At 49.6% G+C, this 13,995-nt stretch overlaps 2 protein-coding genes across 7 annotated transcripts in view; one reads left to right on the top strand and one right to left on the bottom strand.

The window, feature by feature from the left end:
* Positions 1 to 1,261, bottom strand: part of WDR62 (WD repeat domain 62) — a gene marked incomplete at its 3' end in the record, with an annotated part of 45,522 nt that extends 44,261 nt beyond the window's left edge. For all 5 annotated transcript variants that reach the window (XM_082863254.1, XM_082863253.1, XM_082863256.1 and 2 more), the window contains exon 1: positions 766 to 1,261. In XM_082863254.1, coding sequence (XP_082719380.1) covers positions 766 to 942 — 177 coding nt within the window. In that variant the 5' untranslated portion in view covers positions 943 to 1,261. The remainder of the gene's footprint in view (positions 1 to 765) is intronic.
* Positions 1,262 to 1,499: 238 nt separating this feature from the next.
* On the top strand, positions 1,500 to 13,340 carry THAP8 (THAP domain containing 8). 2 transcript variants are annotated; one of them, XM_082862409.1, is made up of 4 exons: positions 1,500 to 1,725; positions 10,328 to 10,520; positions 10,682 to 11,074; positions 12,781 to 13,340. In XM_082862409.1, exons 1-4 carry the CDS (start codon positions 1,643 to 1,645, stop codon positions 12,919 to 12,921), a joined length of 810 nt encoding a protein of 269 aa, XP_082718535.1. In that variant the 5' UTR covers positions 1,500 to 1,642; the 3' UTR covers positions 12,922 to 13,340. The 2 variants fall into 2 exon arrangements, with proteins under 2 accessions (XP_082718535.1, XP_082718534.1); XM_082862408.1 differs by having other exon boundaries at positions 1,601 to 1,725; positions 12,857 to 13,340.
* The last annotated feature ends 655 nt before the right edge of the window (positions 13,341 to 13,995 follow it).

Raw genomic sequence — 13,995 nt, 5'->3', positions numbered from 1 at the left:
GTTATCTCCATTTTATAAAAACAGACTTTGCAGCTCAGGGAGTTGGAAAACGATTTTTTAAATTGCTGCTGTGCTACTGGAATTTCTTCTACCTACTCTAAAATCTTCGTTTCTGTGTCTCAGGATTTAAGGAACTGTTCCACACGCCGTCTCCCTAACTCCGGCAGTGCTGCTGAGATTTTACAAATATTACCCACATCCTGTCCATAATTTAGGGTGGCAATATGGACTAAGAATCCCACCTTGGTAAAGGAGAAGGAAAGAGAAGGCAGCGGATGAAGGAAGGCAGGCTAGAGCTGAGGAAGAGTTGGAACAAGTAGGACTCGGGACTGAACCCCGGTAGGGACCCTAAAGACCAAGAGGGGGGTGAGGTCAACAAAAGTGGAAGGATACAAAAGTGGCCCAGAGATACGTCTAAAGGTAACTAAAGGGATAAACAGAACTAGGAGGTGATTAGCAAAACTAAAATGCGCTCCAAAGTACAAGGCCAGGGAGGAACCCCGGCAACGCTCCAAGGGCTAAGGGTGGGGCCAGGGTTTGAGAAGTGGGAGTAGGAACGACGGGCACTACCCGAGAGAGGAGGAGACAGGGCAGTGGGATGAGCCTTGGCTAAGGGGGCGGGGTTTAGAGGACTAGTCGGGTCAGAGAGCAACTAGAGGGGGTACCAACCGGGGGCTGAGAGGCGGGGCCAAAGATCTAAGGGCGGGACCAAGGGAGACCCAGGGGAACCTGGAACTGAGATGGGCAAGGCAAGCAGCTCCTCACCCGGTTCTGCACCGTGTCCTCGGGCGCCGCCGAGAGTCTCGTCCGCCGCCGGAGGCAGAGCGGTAGAACGGGGGGCGGGGAGGACTGGGCCCTCCGCGCCGGAACTCCCGCCATGATGGATGGCAACTTCTCGACTGCATCGTTCCGCGCGTAGCCTCCGGGCCCCAAGGCCGCCATCGTCACTCCGGAGCCCGGCGACCGTTACACTCCTCAACTGCCACCGAACAGCGAACGGCCGCGGGAAAGCCGGCGCCGCCGCCCATTGGACGCGGCCGGCTGCCGGTCTGGCCAATCTCAGGGTTGCCAGCCGGCGCTTTTGACCAATGAGAGCTAAGATTCGGAGCGGAGGGTCTGGCAGGGTGGAGCCACGGCTCCTCAGCTTGATACTTGATCGAGCGTTGTGGAGTTTTTTTTAAATCCCGTCTGTGTTTTCATCATTCAATAAATATCAGGTTTTAACTTTTACGAAGCTAATGCCAAAGCCTCCTCGCCTCGCTTTTTGCTGCCCCCCCACCCTCACCCAAGGGCGACTATCCGCGCAGTGGCAGTCGCCCGGATGTAAGCGTAGGGTGGAGCCGAAATAGACTGAAGAGTTGGCGCAGACTCAGAAACGCCTTGACTCCACCTCTCCCCCATCATGTGATGAGGTCCGGGTGGCTAAGAGCCGGCTTTGCGCAGACATTCTCGCTTGTCTCCATTTGCCACGCGATGAGGGCGTAGCTGTGGTAACACGGCCTGGCGCGCAGTACGCAGGCACGTGACGAGGCCCCTTACGTCAGGCACGCTGCAAGCGTGCGGGCGGGCGGGGTTCGGCGGCGCCCGGCGAGGACCAAAGTGTGTCTTCAGACCGGGCAAAACCCAGTTGGGTTGGACAGCCATGCCCAAGTACTGCCGGGCTCCGAACTGCTCCAACAATGCGGGCCAACTGGGCGCGGACAACCGCCCGGTGAGCTTCTACAAGTGAGCACAAGCGAGGGGCGGGCCTTGCAGGGAGGCGGGGCCCTGTGGGGGCGGGCCCGAGGGTAAATGCAGCAGTGCGGGGGACCTAGTCCATTTTGCCGGTGTCTGGAAGCAGGGTTAGCAGGTTGAAGAGACCGTGTTCCCAGTGTTTCACTAACAGTAGACACCGCACATGTAAAGGTGCAGATGTGTGAAACAGCAGGGGTAGACGATAGGTAGTGAACGGGGCGAGCGGAGGAATGGGAGGGCCGTGTAGACAGAAGTGAGGTTGGTCCAGGCTCAGAAAGAGCCTACAGTTGCCCACTCGCCATCCCCACGGATTTGAGGCATCTCAAACTCAAAATATCCGAAACCAAGCTCCTGATTTTGTCTCTCCTAAAACCTCCCATATCCTTTATTATCCTAGTTAATAGCTTTCCATCCTTACCGTCTTTCAGGCTAGAAACCCTTAGAGTCATCTTTACTTCTTCTCTTTTCTCACACTTGAGAAAGTAAATATTAGCTTGAACTGTAAAACAAAAAAAACCCAATAACAAAAAACCTGCTCTCTTATTTATTTGGCTGGAATGACAGACACGGGAAAAGCTAGCTGAAGAGTTAATAGGAAAAAAATTTCTATATTTTTCTCAGGGACGTGTTGCAGATGTAAAGTGACAAAACTCCCCTTCTTTTTTTTTTTTTGCGGTACGCGGGCCTCTCACTGTTGTGGCCTCTCCCGTTGCGGAGCACAGGCTCCGGACGCGCAGGCTCAGCGGCCATGGCTCACGGGCCCAGCCGCTCCGCAGCATGTGGGATCCTCCCGGACCGGGGCACAAACCCGTGTCCCCTGCATCGGCAGGGGGACTCTCAACCACTGCGCCACCAGGGAAGCCCAAAACTCCCCTTCTTTTGAGTGACTGCTGCTTTCTTACTAGGAAGCTTTGTTCTCTAAAATCGTAGGCCATCACAAACTGCTGTTTGAAATTACATCAGTAAGAATGAAACATCTTAAGGTTTGGAGAAGTTGAGTCACTTTGACACAGAGAAGCAACCTTGATTTACAGTCCAGGTGCAGAGCTTCAGGTAAGGGGTTTCTGGACACAGTATTCCACATCTATCCAAACTTTATTGCTTCCAAGGAGACGGACCCTGGGTCCACTTTGTAATCCAGGTCTGATATTGATCCCTTTACACACAGTTCTGCTTTGCTTTGAGCCTATCCAAACACTGTTTCACTTACATTTCACCTAAATTTCACCTATTCACCAAACCCAAATAATAATTATTTTCCTCTGTTGGATGAAACTCCCCACAGTATCTCTGGTGTACAGTTCCCTTATTGCTGTGGTAAATAAACCTGACTTCCCTAGACTACATGTTTGTCCCTGGTGGCCTTAGTCTAAGTGGGCCAGTCCATTAGCAAATCCTGTTGGCTCTCCCTTCAAAGTCTATCAAGAATTTACCACTTCTAACCCCCTTCCTTGCCCCCACCCTGGTGTTGGCCAGTGTCACCTCCCGACTGCATGACTGCACTATTTTAGTAGCCTCTCCATTTGTCAACCTGCTCCCACAGTCTGTTCAGGGCTCAGATCCCCTCCCCAGCTCCCACCTGACTCTGTAAAGACAAGAAGGTGAGGCTGGAGCAGGCAGAGAACAGGCCTACAAAGCCCTACAGGAGCTGGATCCCCACTCTCTGTCTGACCTCATCTCCTCCCTCCTGCCCCTTACTTAACTCCGCTCCAGTGTCACTGGCTTATTCGATGTTCCTCTAGCATGCCAGGCACAGTGTTGCCCCAGGGCCTTTCCCTGTTCTGAACAGCCTGTGCTGTTCCCTCTGCCTGGAAAGATCTTCCCTTTATGACCACCACTCTGTAAAATGATAACCCTCTCCCGTACGTACATATTCTCCCTATTCGCCTCCTGCTTTATTTTTTCCTTTAACATTTACCACTTTCTGGCATACCACATATTTGATATATTCATTTATTGGCTCCTCCACTAGAATGTCAGCTCCATGAAGGCAGGGATTTTTTTCTGTCTTATTTCCTGTTGTGTCCCCACCACCTAGAACAGTGCCTGGCATGTAGTGGGTGCTCAGTAAATATTTGTTGGATGAATTCGATGAATGCATTTCAGGTGGGCTCCTCAGGAAACTCAGAATGCCATGTCCCAGCTATCCCTTGAGGGACCCTGGTTCAGGGGAGGAGGAGGGCAGAGGAGTTTTTGAACCTAAATCAGTATGTCCAGACTTGCTTTTTAATATATATCACTCTGACATCGTTTATTAAGTCAGCAACTCTGAGTGTCTCCTGTAGTAAGTAAGCTCCTGCTGGACACAAAGGACCCTGACAGATCTTGTTTCTGCCCTGACAGAGCTCATGGATAGGTGCGGGGTCAGTCATTGAAGAACTGAGGACACAAGTTGATCCTTTCTCTTCTTCAGCACCACTGCCCCCAATCTAGTCCATTAATCCATCCTTTGACTCTACCCTCCAAAACAGTCCCATCCTGCAGCAATCACAACAAAAGCCCTAACTCCTTGGCAATACAGTTATAAATGCAAATGGCAGAATCCTCACTAAACTATTAGGAAATAAGGAAAGAAAGAAAACCCACCACATTCCTAGTCTGACCACTTCTTATCACCTCTGCTGTCACAGCATAGCCCAGGCTGCCATCATTTCTTTCTTTCTTTCTTTCTTTTTTAATATTTCTTTCTTTATTTATTTATTTTGGCTGTGATGGGTCTTAGTTGCAGCATGCGGGATATTTAGTTGTGGCATGTGGGATCTTTAGTTGTGGCACGCGGACTTCTTAGTTGCAGCATGTGGACTTCCTAATTGTGGCATGCATGTGGGATCTAGTTCCCTGACCAGGGGTCGAACCCGGGCCCCCTGCATTGGGAGCACGGAGTCTTACCCGTTGGACCGCCAGGGAAGTCCCCATCATTTCTTAATGAGACGCTGTGATAGATGCTTGCTGGTCTCCCTACTTCTACACTTGCTTCCCTTACAGCGATGACAATAATAACTTGGTTAAAGAGCACTTACTGTATGCCAGGTAAGTGTTCTAAGTGTGTCACACATAATAATAAGGAGAACAGTGAGAACTGTGCATAGCAGCCAGGCGACCGTATAAAAATCAGTTCATGCCTGTGTTGTTTAAATCCCCCAGTGGCTGCCACGCTGTTCCTCACACAGGCTGACCCATTCCCACCTCAAGGTCCATCCCTGAGTCACTCTTGAAGAAGCCATTTAGCTAAGAGTTTGGTGAGGAGCAGTCTCCAAAGGAGATTCAAGAGAGGGCATGGATGCTAGGAAGGAACAAGGTGAAACACTGAGGGAAGTGGCTGCTAGGAAGTAACTCAAAATTCCTGCCTGGGTGCCAAAGGAAACATTCATTAGTTGTGATTTAGGCCCTTTCAGGAACAAATGACAGTCATCTCTCATGGCAGGGGGAGGTGTCTCACAGGTAGGAATTGCATCTGTCTGGCAGTAACAAAGTCCTGAAATAATAGTGGCTTTACCAAATTACGGGGTCTATAGGAATCAGCGTGGTTAGGTTATGCTGCAGTAACAAATTCACAGAATCTCAGTGGCTTACCACAACAAAGGTTTATTCCTCACTCACACTAATGTCCTTTGTCGGCCATTTGTGGCCCTTCTCTACTGTATCTTAATTGGGGATTCAGGCTGAAGGAGCCTCCCCTACCTGGAATATTGGTGGTCTTGTGGGAGGGGGGAAGAGAGAAAGTGGGGAGAATCACCCAATGGCTCCTGGTAAATTGCATATTTAGAAGTGGCCCATATCACTTTTACTTCTTTGGCCACAGCAAGTCTATGGCAAGCGTCAGGTCAGTAGAGTGGAAACGTGTATCTTCGTGTGGGGAAGGGCAGCAAATGTCTTGAACAATAATACAGTCTACCGCAAGGTTTATTTTTCTCTCACATGAAGCAAGTATAGAGGTTGGCAGATGAGCACTGGTGTGGCAGTTCCACAGTCATCAGGGATGAGGGTCCCATCTTTCATATGCATCCAGTGGCTGCCAAGTACCTCAGCCATTATGCCCAACCATTTCTGGTAGGGAGAAAAGAGAAGGGATGAAGAGCAAAACAGACACAACTCTAAACTGAGCTGGTCCCCTTTACAAAGCCTCAGAAATCCCACCCAACGGTAGGTTCTTCATCATTGGTCACCCCCCAAAAAACTGCAAAGGAGCCTGGGAAATGTAGTCTTTTGATGGGCAGTTAACCACCCTGAAGACATTCTGAGTTATGTTAGTAAGGAAGAAAAGAACTCTTAGCAGTGCTGTAGATAGAATGGCCAACAAGACTAAAATATTCTATAAAAAACAGGAGGACACTGGCTGTGCACTTAAGGTAGAATTTTAGAGAGGGACATTTCCTATCATAAATGTTGCCATCTAGAGGAACAAAAGAGAATAAAACCAAGACCAAATTAGGAAGAGGTTTTCTATGATATTACTTTCCTCCTTTGCGCCTTGAGCTGCTTCTGATTCCATTTGAGAACCCTCTCACATTTAAGGTACCATCCTAGATGTCTCACCCAACATGGCCAGAACTTAGTTACGTGGCCCACCTACTGCAAAGGAACCTGGGAGACAGTCGTCTAACAGGGCACATTATGGCCTCAAAAAAGTTGGAGTTTGTTAGGATGAAGAAGAGGGTGGACGTGGAGTAATCAGTTGGCAGTCTCTGCCCAGGAGTAGGTGGGAAGTGCTGGTACAAGGGATTTCATGTTCGTGTCCAGGCAGAAGGAGGCTGGTGAGAACATTTGGATCTCAGTTTGAGGGTGAAGGAACTGCATCGGCCAGAGTTCCTGGCTCTGTGCCCTGGGATTCTGCTCTTTGGATGCCAGGCTCTCCTCTGAGTCAGCCCTTCTGTCCTCATTCACCAGCTATCCCCCACTTCCCTCTCTGTCTGCCTTTCGCCTGAGAAGCCTTCCTTTGCTCCCCACCAACAACCTCTGTCCATCCCATCCACCTCCTACCCACTGGTGGCCTCTTTACTTTCTTATGTGTCTTTCCCAGTGTTTCTTTATGCAAATGCAAGCAAATCTGAACGTATGTTCTTGTTTCCCCCTTTATTACTTTGTTAGTTTCCTATGGCTGCTGTTACAAACTCCTGGTGGCTTAAAACAATAGGAATTATTCTCTCACAATCCAGATCGGTTTTACTGGGCCAAAAATAAAGGTGTCAGCAGGGCTGCATTCCCCAGGAGGCTCTAGGAGAAAATCTGTTCCTTGCATCTTCCAGTTTCTGGTGTCCGCAGGCATTCCTTGGCTTTTGGCCACATCACTCCAATCTCTGCTTCTATCATCACATTGCGTCTCCTCTTTTATCTGTGGTAATATGTTCTTCTGCTTCCCTCTTAAAAGAATACTTGCAACTGCTTTTAGGGCCAACCCGGATGATGTAGAGGATAATTTTACCCATCTCAAGATCCTTAACTTAATCACATCTTTTGTCATGAAGTGCAATATTCACAGGCTCCAGGGATTAGGACATGGATGTCTTTTGGGGGACCGTTATTCAGGCTTCCACAATTACTAAAAGCTGATATACTCTATTTGGAACCTTGCTTTTTTCACATAATGTATGCCTGACAATAGCATATCAGTTCATACAGTGCCTTCAGCCTATTTTAGAGCTGCATGGTATTCTTTGTGTGCATATGCCTGAGTTTATTTGTCCTGTCTCCTATGGATGGGATTGCCCCCCACCCTCTAACACTCCTTACTCTTCCTTTTTAACAAAGAGAGAGCAGGCCTTATAGCCCTCAGCAAGTAAAGGTATCAGGTGTTTTTATGGTTAACTCCTATTTATGGAATTGATACTGGTATTCCATTTTCAATTGTGGTTTAAAGTTTCTCTTTTAGGTATCTTCATTTAATACTTAAGTTGGTCAATTTTAAGAAAAATATTAAGTAAATAATGTCACAGGGCTTCCCTGGTGGCGCAGTGGTTGAGAGTCCTCCTGCCGATGCAGGGGACACGGGTTCGTGCCCTGGTCCGGGAAGATCCCACATGCCTCGGAACGGCTGGGCCCGTGAGCCATGGCCGCTGAGCTTGCGCGTCCGGAGCCTGTGCTCCACAGCGGGAGAGGCCACAACGGTGAGAGGCCCGCGTACTGCAAAAAAAAAAAAAAAAAAGTCACAGATATGGAAGACATTGTGAAGGTGGGATGTGGATGACTGACTGTATTAGTTACCTAATGCTCCATAACAAACTATCCCAACATTTAGCAGCTTAAAATAAACCTTTAATGTTTCACAGTTTCTGGCAGCTCCCACAGAACAAACTGGCCAGAACTTAATCATGTGGCCACCTCTAGCTGCAAATGAAGCTGGGAAATGAGGTCTTTATTGTGGACAGTCTTGAACCAAGGTCCAAATAGAAAGTGAATTGCTGTAAAAGAGGGCAAAAAGAGATGTTGGGGACAGTGGCACCAGTTAACGGGTGGCACTACTTCTTATGGACACAGAAGTAGTTGGGCGCCTGTAGAGGGTGCCTTATCAGATAATCCCTATCCACTCCCACTGTGAAAGCTTTTATTTAATTCATTAAAAAAATAACTTTAAAATTAAAAATTTTTTTAATTGTGGTAAAATACACATAACATAATATCTCCCCTCTTAACCATCTTTAAATTCAGTAGTATTAAGCATGTTCACATTGTTGAGCAACCAATCTCCAGAACTTTTTCTTTCTTTTTTTTTTTTTTAATTTATTTATTTATTTTTGGCTGCATTGGGTCTTCATTGCCATGCGCAGGATTTCTCTAGCTGGGGCGAGCACTGGCTTCTCTTGTTGCAGAGCACGGGCTCTAGGCACACGGACTTCAGTAGTTGTAGCACACAGGCTCAGTAGTTGTGGCTCGTGGGCTCTAGAGTGCAGGCTCAGTAGCTGTGGCGCACGCGCTTAGTTGCTCCGTGGCATGTGGGATCTTCCTGGACCAGAGATCGAACCCATGTGCCCTGCGTCGGTAGGCAGATTCTTAACCACTGCACCACCAGGGAAGTCCCTCCAGAACTTCTCCATCTTGCCAAACTGAAACTCTATACCCATTGAACAAGAACTCCCAATTTCCCTCCCCCTCCCCCCAGCCCCTGGCAACCACCATTCTACTTTCTGTTTCTCTGAATTTGACTACTTTAGATACCCCATATAAGTGGAATCATACAGTATTTGGGTTTTTTGTGACTGGTTTATTTCACTTACCGTAATGTACTCAAGATTCATCCATGTTATAGTATGTGTCAGAATTTCTTTCCTTTTTAAGGCTGAATAATATTTCATTGTATGTATATACCACCTTTTGCTAATCCATTTGTTGATGGACCCTTGGGTTTCTTCCCACTTTTGGCTATTGTAAATAATGCTATTATGCACATGAGTATGCGCATATCTCTTCGAGACTCTGCTTTCAATTTTTAGGGGGTGTGTATCCAGAAGAGGGATTGTTGGATCATATGGTAATTCTATTTTCAATTTTTTGAGGAACAGCCATACATAGAGGCTGCTCCGTTTTACATTCCCACCAGCTGTGCACAGGGTTCCAGTTTCTGCTCGTCCTTGCCAACACTTGTTATTTTGTGTTTGTTTGTTTTTGTATAGTAGTCATTCTAATGGTTATGAGGTGATATCTTGTGGTTTTGTTTGGCATTTTCCTGATGATAAATGATGTTGAGCATCTTTTCATATGCTGGTTGGCCATTTGTATCTTCTTTGGAGAAATGTCTATTCAAGTCCTTTGCCCATTTTTTAATCGGGTTATTTGTTGTTGTTGTTTAAAAACTTTTTAACATGTTTTCAAGCATACACAAAAAATAGAGTTGTTTAAATGAATCCTCGTGCATCTATCACTCATTTACACCAGTTGTCAACATTTTGCTAATGTTTTTCATCCACCTTCCTCCCATGTACATCTTTAATGCAGTATTTTAAAGTAAATTCCAGACATTAGGTCTTTTATCCATAAATATTTCAGAATATTTTTCCAACAGATGACTATTTAGAAGGTTAAACCAATATAATTATCACACCTAGCAAAATTAACTTCTTACAATCATCTAATACCCAATTCATGCTCAGTTTCCCCCAATTGTATTAAAATGTCTTTTTACAGAATGGCTTGTTGCAGACAAAAGTCCACATCTGCCTTTGGACTGATGTTTCTTAAATCTCTTTTAATCTATAATCCCACCCCTACCCCCATGAATATGGGATCTCCCACATTCTAGATTTGTCCAATTCTGTAAACTGCCTCCTGAGATTCATATGGAGGAACAGACTGGAGGGGAAGGGAGAGTGACAGTGGGTAAAGAGACCAGGAAGGAGACTGTTGCAAAAACCCAGCCAGGGGAGGCTGGAGGCTGGATGCGAGGGTCAGCGGAGGTGGGAGAGGTGGGCTGATGCTGGGTGTTTAAAAGGTGGAGCCTGAAGAACTGGATGTGAGTAGGAGGTTGAGAGCCTGGTTGGGAGGCAGGGCCAGATTCTGGCCCAGGGGAGGCAGAGGTTTGGAGCTCAGGGACCTCTGGGTGTGCGTATCCTCATGGAGGGGTGGGGTTGGACCTGATCTCGCTGACCCCGCCCCCCGGCAGGTTCCCCCTGAAGGATGGTCCCCGGCTGCAGGCCTGGCTGAGGCACATGGGGTGTGAGCACTGGGTGCCTAGCTGCCACCAGCACCTGTGCAGCGAGCACTTCGCCCCCTCTTGCTTCCAGTGGCGCTGGGGCGTGCGCTACCTGCGGCCGGATGCTGTGCCCTCCATCTTCTCCGGAGCGCCGCCCGCCAAGGTGAGCTCAGGAGAGTCCCATTGCTGGAGTCTGATCCCCCGCCCTCCCCTCTGAGGGAGGTCCCTCCTGCAGGCTGACTCTCAGCCCTCCACTCCTGAGGAATTTTCCTTGGAGTCCGGCCCTGATGTCCTCTATCCCCCATCCTTTGCCTTGTCTTCCAGAGGCAGACGAATTCCCGAAGCACCGAGAAACCAGTCGTGCCTCCAACTCCGCAGGAGGCCACGTCCCTGTCCCCTGGTCCAGCCGTCCCGGCCCCTGGCCCCGTACAGCTTGTGGTGTTGGGGCCAGCATCCGGGGGCCCCGAGGTCCCAGCCACCGTGTTCCTGATTCCCCTGCCGCTTCCGCCGGTTCCCACGGGGCCGCGCCCTGGAGTGTCGGCCCAGCACCCCTGGCCCGGGCTGGGCGCGGCGCTGGGAGCGCTGCAGCGGCGGGTGCGGAGGCTCCAGCGGCGCCACGAGCGGCACCAGGCGCGGCTGCGGGCTCTGGAACAGCTGGCGAAGCAGCTGCGCGCGGAGAGCCTACTGGCGCCGGCGCACCGGGGCCGGCTGTGCGCGGTGAGTGCCCTGCCTGGCCCACACAGTGGGTGTGCTTTCAGCTAAACTAGAGTCCAGAGTTGAAAGTCAGAACATTTCACCCGTGTTTCCAAATTTCTGGCTTGAAAAAAATCAGTATGGCAATGCCAAGCAACTATCGGTGGGAGCTGAGTAGTGGCTGCTCCATTTATTAATAATATTATAATATTTAAGCAGCCCTTACTCTCTTCTAGACACAGAGTAAATAACTTATTGAAAACTCACTATGACCTTGATATTGAAACTGCTCTTGTCTCCATTTTCCATATGAAAAATCTGAAGCACAGAGTGGTCCAGTAACTTGCCCAAAGCCAGGCAGTCAGTAAGTTGCAGAGCCAGGATTCAAACCCCGGTGTCTGGCCCCAGAGGAGGCCTGTGCTCCTCTGTGGGAGAGCTCCCTGCCTGGCCCCTATAGAGCTTGAGTTTGCAACTCTATACTAGAGTCTCCCAGGCCCTATCTAAGGCCCTTTTGCCCCTATGTTTTACTGCTGAGTATTTTCTGGCGTGGGGAGTGGAGGGGATCATGTCTTTTTTTATTTGGCCACACCACGCGGCTTGTGAGGTCTTAGTTCCCCGACTAGGGATCGAATCCATGCCCCCTGCAGTGGAAGCACAGAGTCCTAACCACTGCACCACCAAGGAATTCCCAAGGGGACCATGTCTTTAAAAATCAAAATTTGACCAGGCCTTTTTCCTGCTTAAAACCCCAGGGTCAAGCTTGAGGTCCCAGGGCCCTTGTTCCTGCCTGGACAAGGGAGGTGGGAGGGGGTTTCAGAAAGCCCCTGAGGTACCTCTGTAGCTAAGGTGTCTCAACCTGACAGCCAGTGGGTTGGGCCTGACTCACAGATGTTATTCTTTTGGCCTCAGTAATGCTGTAAAATATTTTCTGGTCTTTCCTGAAGGCTCAGCAGATCTAGCAGCACTGGGTTCGCATCCCCAGATAGTAGCAGTCAGCTAGAGCTGCAGTGGCTGTCCCCGGAGGCTTCATGTTTGAGACTGTGGCCTGAACCATGCTGGAGCACAAGAGGGACATATGAGGGGGTGGGGGTGGGGGCAAGGACATAACTCAGGCTCAGGCCTGCGGCTCTTCATGGAGCCTGCCAGGGCCCCTGGGCTGACAGTGTCTCTCTCTGCCTCCCCTGTCCCCATTCCATCCCTGTCTCTCAACCTCTTCCTTTCTCTCCCACATTCATCTTTGTCTTTCTGCCCCCTATGTCTCTGTCATTCCCATCTATCTCCCCACTTCCCATGTCTCTCTTCTCTCCCACATTCATCTTTGTCTTTCTGCCCCCATGTCTCTGTCATCACATCTATCTCCCCACTTCCCGTGTCTCTCTTCATCTGCATCTTTATCCCCCATATCCATATCCCTGTCTCCCTGCCCCTACATTTCTCCCACCCCCCATATCTGTCTCTCCGTGTCTCTCTTCCCCCACATCTCTCTCCCTGTTTCCCCATACCTCTTTATACCCTCATGAATGTCTCTCTGGTTCTCACATCTCTCTCCTCACATCTCTCTCTGCCCATATCTCTCTCTGTCTCCTGACACCCCCCTCCCACCTCTACCTCCCTGTTCCTCACCATTTCTCCCCCTGCCCCCACTTTTTCCTTCCCTCCTTCCCTCCCCTCACTCCCCTCATTCCCCTGTGTCCTCCATCTCTACTACTTCTTTGCCTGGGACGGCCCAGCTCCCTGGACCTGAGGAGTCCCAAGCCTTCACCATCATCTGTGGAGGGCCTGACATAGCTGTGGTCCTTGCCCAAGGTCCTGCACCTCCCACCCTGGACGCCAAGCCTGAGCTCCTGGACACTCAGACTCCCAGTGCATAAGGACCAGGACAGATGACAGAAGACAGAGGAAGAGAGACGCATCAAACGTGGGCTTGGCCCAGCCCCATGACCCATGCCTGGGGCATAGCAGTGCCTCCCTCAGGGCCCTGGCTCCCACCACCTCCTCCTAGGGACCCCTTGAACCTTAGGGCTGACGTGGGCCCAAGACCCCTGTCAGCAGTGATTACCCTGGGAACCAGGTCCCAACCCCACCTTCAATCTTTGCGGTCAGTAAAACATTCTCAGAGCAGAGCAAGGGTTGTTTGTTTGGAGAGAGTTGTACCTGGTTCTGAAGAGCCCCTTGTACCCTTTGCCAAGGCTGGTGCCAAGCTGGGGATACAGCAGTGAACACAGCTGACAAAAGTCCTGTCCTCGTGGTGCTCACTTTCTGCTTGAGCAGAAGATGAACTAGTAAATTAATAAACAGTATAATTTCAGGTTGTGATAAGTGCCATAAAGACTGAATGAAAATGTAATGGGCTGGGTGGGAGGGAGGACTCTCTAAGGAGACAATGTCTGAGCAGACACCTGATGATGAGAAGGAGCTGGCCTGGAAGGCACGTGGACTGGATGTTCCAGGGAGAAGAACGGCCTCTGCGCATACCCTACCATCTAAGGTATAAGCCGGAGGAAGACAGTGTTGCTATGGCGAACACTGAAGCAGGGAAGGGAGTGAGTTTGTGTGTGAGGAGGGTGGGGTTGGGATGCAATGTTAGATAGAGCAGAAAAGGTCTCATTGGAAAGGTACCAATAAGCGAAAGCCTAAAAGAGAGGAGTAAGGGAACCAGGTATCTGGGGAAAGAGCATTCCAGGCAGAAGGAACGCCAGTGCAGAGGTCCTGGGGTGAGGAGGAACAAGGAGGCCAGGGTGGTTAGAGTGGAGTGACTGAGGGGGAGAGTGAGAGGAGGTGAGATTGGAGAGATGACAGGGAAGTTCACACATGGACTTGTGGGTTGTGGTTGAGACATTGGCTGTTACCTGCAGTGAGGTGCAGCAAGCAGATGCCTTTAGGAAGGTCCTGATGTGATAGGTGTTTTTTTTTTTTTTTTTTTTTTTTTTGCGGTACGTGGGCCT

This window comes from Leucopleurus acutus (assembly GCF_964270905.1).
Source record: "Leucopleurus acutus genome assembly, chromosome: 20".
Lineage (NCBI taxonomy): Eukaryota > Metazoa > Chordata > Mammalia > Artiodactyla > Delphinidae > Leucopleurus > Leucopleurus acutus.
Note: the sequence above shows the minus strand (reverse complement) of the source record. Positions and strands in the feature narration are given on the sequence as shown.